This window comes from Chlorella variabilis, assembly GCF_000147415.1.
Source record: "Chlorella variabilis unplaced genomic scaffold CHLNCscaffold_1, whole genome shotgun sequence".
Taxonomy (NCBI): domain Eukaryota; kingdom Viridiplantae; phylum Chlorophyta; class Trebouxiophyceae; order Chlorellales; family Chlorellaceae; genus Chlorella; species Chlorella variabilis.
The window spans coordinates 1,350,175-1,355,526 of NW_005435087.1; the positions used below are offsets into that span (position 1 = coordinate 1,350,175).

At 68.2% G+C, this 5,352-nt stretch overlaps 2 protein-coding genes across 2 annotated transcripts in view; one reads left to right on the forward strand and one right to left on the reverse strand.

Moving 5' to 3' along the window:
* The window catches only part of CHLNCDRAFT_133241 (hypothetical protein), a gene marked incomplete at both ends in the record, with an annotated part of 2,869 nt that extends 2,311 nt beyond the window's left edge, over positions 1-558 (reverse strand). The window contains one exon of the mRNA XM_005852071.1: positions 547-558. Within this exon, the coding sequence (XP_005852133.1) occupies positions 547-558 (12 nt within the window). The remainder of the gene's footprint in view (positions 1-546) is intronic.
* Positions 559-1,003: 445 nt separating this feature from the next.
* On the forward strand, positions 1,004-5,234 carry CHLNCDRAFT_133242 (hypothetical protein; the record flags this gene model as incomplete). Its single annotated transcript, XM_005851737.1, has 15 exons — positions 1,004-1,026; positions 1,159-1,250; positions 1,481-1,575; positions 1,725-1,900; positions 2,098-2,120; positions 2,345-2,427; positions 2,578-2,674; positions 2,836-3,128; positions 3,331-3,460; positions 3,648-3,732; positions 3,854-3,932; positions 4,115-4,168; positions 4,339-4,360; positions 4,566-4,685; positions 5,023-5,234. The coding sequence occupies 15 exons, from the start codon at positions 1,004-1,006 to the stop codon at positions 5,232-5,234; spliced, it is 1,584 nt and encodes a 527-aa protein (XP_005851799.1).
* Between the last annotated feature and the right edge of the window lie 118 nt (positions 5,235-5,352).

A 5,352-nucleotide genomic window follows, 5' to 3' on the forward strand; every position in this document is an offset into this window, starting at 1 on the left:
GACCTCTGCTGTTGCAGTGCAGCATGAAAGCTAAGAATGACANGTGGAATGCACCCTGGCGGCCTGATAAGCGCGTTCCGGAGGTCCGGGGAGGGGAGACGCAGCCCCAGCATGACCACAGCAGGATTGGCCAGGCAGCCTGCCACGCGCCTCCGGCTGCCCCTCCGGACGCCACGCGGTGCAGGGGAGGCAGAGAAATGGCTGGAGGCGGCAGAGAGCAGGGAAGAGCGCCCAGCGAGGCTGTGCGCCATCTCACCGGCGGTGGGATGCAGCCTCCATCCCACCGGCCTGAGGCCAACCACTGGCAGTGGCAGCGCGCATCTCAGACGCTCAGTGATGTGATGAGAGTGTGAATTTTCCTCGTGCCCTGGAAATATTAACCCTCAAACTGTTGACGCCGACAGGGAGAAGGTAAGGCGGGAGCCCCCGGCACCACCGCCGCCGTCGCCGCAATCACCCTTGTCACGAGCCCTCGGCACGGTGCCGGGTGTCACTCCTTCTCATAGCTCGGATTTGTGATGCAGAAGAGAGCCAGGGCCCCATTACCAGGCCGAACATCCTGTACAGTTGCAGCTCATTCAGGTAACAGGATAAAAGGGGGGCCCAAGCTCCAGCTGGCACGCACAGCTGTAGCATTCCTAATCCCAAGATGTACAGCTGGTGCCGCCGTGCTGTGGGTGCTACCCTTCCTGTTTCCGAGCCACAATCAACTCTTAGAACCCCGGCCGGCTACGTCTTTCCTTCGGGCGAGACGGCGGGTCTCAAGTGCTGTGGGCCCGCGTCCCACGTGCTTCTCTTCCCGTGCGATCATCAGCCTCCGCCTTCGACACAGGCTGCTAAAGTCCATTCTTGAATGAGGACCAAGCACCGCGGCCAATTCAATTGGGCAGTCCACGCCACAGCCGCCGCGGGCTCCAGCCGCTGCGCTGCCCCCAATGAGCGCAGAGCGTAGGATGGTGCGGCTTGCCGTGCTACTGGCATTGACGGGTGAGTGGTAGGCAACATGACGGCTCGGCGGTGCCACCTGTCAGTGGGGGTTGCTTTTGGCATGTTCAGAGGCATTTATAGAGGCTCCGCATCGATCAGTGATGAATTGAACTCCCTTCCGCGCGAAGGAACCGCCTGGAGTCGAAAGCCGCCCTCGCCACCTCCTTCCAGCCCGCCGCCAGCCGTTCGCCCGTCCCAGGTGGCGGCCAGCCTGTTCCTGCCAGCTGGCCGCGGCTACGACTGGTCCACTGCTGGCTACCGTGGTGAGCTGCGCTGCACGGGAGGCGGGGGTGGTGTGACAGCAAGGGATGGGGCATGATGTGATGCGCCAGGATGTGGTGTGGCGGACTCCCGACAGCGGTGGATGCTGGACGTTGCACCAGGATGCTGGAGGCGAGAGTTGACCGGAGGGGAAGAGTTGCTGCTGGTCAAGGGTCGAAGGCGGCACCATGCTGCTGCCTTGCAGATGGCGTTGACCTCCCCTCCCCACCAGTGACCTTCAACATCAGAGACCCGCCGTTCAACGCGGCCGGCGACAACTCCACAGACGACACGGAAGCGTTCAAGGTGCTGCTGCGGCGCGCCGAGGTCCCGCCCCAGCTGCCCGCCGCCTGGCGCAACACGCCCGGCGCTGCCGCCGTGCAGGCGTGCCGCTGCCCCGACCCTCCCTCCCACACCATCCCTAGCGCTCCGCCAGCCAACCGCAACACTCCTGCGTGGGCTGGGGTGCCGTGCAGGCGGTTGTGGATGCGGCCAACGCCAGCCCGGGTGGCGGCGTCATCCTGCTCCCCGCCGGCACCTACATCCTCAAGGAGCCGCTGGTGGTTAACCGGTCGGGCGTGGTGTTCCGCGGCGAGGGGCGCGGCGCCACCACCATCCGCATCCCGCTCTCCCTCTCAGACATCTTCAACGGGTGAGGCGGCCGGCTGGCTTGCATGCAGAGGCCTGCGCCCGCAATGCGCATGCCTGGCGCCCACTTCGGGGCAGGCAGGACCGCGGCAGCCCCGTGCTGTGCTGGCCTGCCGCCGTCTTGAGCGCGCTGCCCTGCGCCCCCGGGAACCAAGCAGACACACACAAGCTCCTGCCCCTGCCCTTTCCTCTCCCTTGCAGAACCTGGTACATTGATGGTAATGGTGAGGCCTCGCTGCCGCCAGGCGGCATCCCAAGCGGGTGTCTGCTGGTTGCCAACCCAGCGGGCGCCACAGGGCTGCCGGTGGCAGCGCCGCTGGTAGCGACCCGGCCATGCTTGCCAGCCCCGCCTGACGCGTTGCGCCGGCCCGTCCCCCTCCCCTATGTTCTTGGCGCAGGCAAGATCCACTCTGCCTGGTCTTTCGGTGGCTCTTTCTTCCTGTTTCAGGCAAGCCCCAGCACAGCATCCGCCCCGACAACCGCCTGGCGTTTGTGGCGGGGGTGGTGCCGGCGGGGGCGTACCGCATCCCGGTGAGCCGCGCTGCCCTGCCTCCACGCACACGGCGCACAGCTGGCAGCGTCAGTGCAAGGCCGCCAGCTCCCGCCGCCATGCCTTGCTGCCCGGCCGGCTGCCACCGCCACCTCCCACCTCCGGCCCCGCCGCACCTCAACCGAATGCAGGTCACCAGCACCAAGCTGTTCACTGTGGGCTCCTGGGTGCGCCTCTACCTCAACGACAACTCAACCGACTGGGTCGACAAGGGCGGAGGAGGCGACCGTGAGCCGCGTCGCCCGCCACCCCGCCCTCCACGCTCACCCCGCCGGCCCGCCGCCCGCTGCTCGCGCTCGGCCCGCCCCCTCGCCCATCCGCTCGCCTGCCTGTCCCTTCTTTCCGCTTGCCCACCCTCAGCCTAACATATTGCTCCCCGCCGGCTGCAGGCCGCCGCCGCCACCGCCGCCTGATGGCCGGCGGCGGCGACACGGCGACCACAGCTGCCATCGTCGACCCGGCCACCAGCAGGCACCTGGGCAAGCTGGTCACGCGGCCCGTGGACCCCGCTCTGCTGAGCAGCCCCGTGTTTGTGGCAGCCATGGAGGCGGCCCTGAAGTTTAGAGAGGAGGACGCGGGGCTGAGCCCCGTGGAGGCGCTGGCGGCCAGCGGCATCGCCCCGCCGCCGCCAGGCAAAGTCTCCACCGCCACCGCCGCGCCCGGAACCATCACGGCCTGGGTGGTGAGCGGGGCTGGGGCTGCCGCCGGCATATGCACGCCCCCTTCGGCGTCCCCCGGGGCCAGAGCGGGCGCCGGGGCTCTTGCAGCCCCCGCCGAGCCGAGCTGCGCTGAGCAGAGGCGCTGCCGGCCCCTGCCGCCGCCTGGCCCACGCGCCGCCGCCTGGCCCACGCAGCCGCTGTTGTCCCGCCCGCTGCGGCCTGCAGTACGGCGACAACATCGCGGACAGCGGCGTGGTGAACAACACGCTGAGGAGGGACGACATCAGCCTGATTGCCAGGGTGGAGGCCATCGGCAGCGGCTACATCGACCTGGACAGGGAGCTGCCCTTCCCAAGTGAGCCTCGCGGGGTGGCTGGGGGCGCCGCGGCACGCAGCGCACGCTCCACCTCCCTCCTTCTCTCGGCCCCGCCGCTGCCGCCGCTCCGCTCCGGCGCCAGGGCCCGCTCCTGCCTACAACATGTGCAGCAAGCTTGCCTGCCTGACTGGCGCACGCGGCTGCCCGCCGCCGCTGCCCGGTGCAGTCCAGGAGGGGTGGGAGGGCCTGTTCCTCCGCTACCTGCCCACGGTGGAAGACGGCGGCATGGAGCAGCTGACCATCGCCTTTGAGTGAGCGGGAGCGGCGCACAGCCCGCTTGCCTGCTGGCCTGCCTGCCTGGCTTGAGGGGCGCGCCCCAAGCCGCTGCGGCGCCCCTGACCCCGCAACTGACCTCGCCCTGTGGCTGCGCAGCCACGAGATGCTGCCGGTGCCGCCTCACTTCACTGACAAGGGGTACAATGCCATCATGATGTACTATGCGGCAAACATGGTGAGTGGGTGGGTGGGTGAGTGCGTGTGTGGGTGGGGCGTGATGCGCGGTGGGGAGCTTGCTGAGTACCAGCTGGAGCGTGGGCTTGCCAGCTGGGTCTCGTGGTGTCTCGCTGGGCGGCACGGGGCTGTGTGTGGTGTGATCCTCGCCTTGCTGTGGCTCCGCGCCCACCCCCGCCGCAGTGGCTCAAGAAGGTCACCATCGTCAACGCCGACAACGGCTGCTTTAACGATCATGTGAGCTTGGGGTGTTGGTGCCGGCGCGGGCGCTCGCGCGTGTGCTGCTGCCGCGGCGCCCATGATTGGCATGCTCTGGGCTGCGGCTCCTTCGTCCCAGCGCTCTCACCAGCACTGTCCCCCCCAACACTACCCCACCCCCTGCCGCCCCGTCCTGCGCTGCCGTGCAGACGGACAAGTCCACCTTTAAAGGTTGGCAGGGCTGCTGTGTGCCTCTCGCCCTCCCCCAGCTCCCGCAACACTCGCTGCCCTCCCTCTCCCTGCCTCCCCGCCATGCCTGTTCCGACTGCCCTCCCCCTGACAGCCACATGCCGCCATCCACAAACGCGCCGCGAGCACAAGAACGCCCACCCTGCCGCACACGCCTCCCTTGTCCCCTGCCCGGCCCTGCCTGCAGATGTGACGGCGACCGTGACGTCCCGCCGCTGGGTGGACTCTCTGTTCAACCAGGCAGTCAACGGCCACCACCCCATCCTCCTGGCACACTCCCAGAGCAACCTGGTAGACGGGTGGGTGGGTGGGGCAATGGAGAGCAGACTGTGCCGGACCTTGTTGCCAGCCTGTCGCAACCCAGCTGCTTGAGGCTGGCCGGGGTGTGGTGTGCCTCCCACCGCCACCACCATGCCACCACACACGCAAACGCACACACTCACCACACACACACCTGGCTCTGTCCTGCCCACAGGTTTGACAACGCCGTGAAATGTGAGCAGCGCCTGCTGCTGCTGCGAGCAGCACCGTGTTGTGGCGGGCCTGCATGGGCGGCAGCACCCGCCGCCACCGTGCGTTCGCTGCCCTCCCACCCCTCTCCTCCTTACCCCATGCCCCTTCCCCTGCTGCCTTGATGCGTGCAGACATCCACGACGTGTCTGTGCAGAGCGGCGCCATGCTCAACGTCGTGACGCGGGGCCGCGGGCAAGATGTCAACTTGGACCACCACCGCCAGGCGCCCTTTGCCAACCTGTTCACAGACTACGACATGGGCTTTGGCACCCGACCCTTTGGCTCCGCCGGCGCCTCCCCCCGGGGCGCACACTCGGGTGGGGCAGGCGGCACGTTTGCCTAGCGTCGCCCTTTTTCGCCGTGCACAGCGGGCCGCGGCTGCGCGCACGTCGGTGGCGGGAGGCTGTTTGGCTGCGGCAGGGCTCTGATGCGATGCGTCTGTGCCTGCCTGCTGCCGCAGG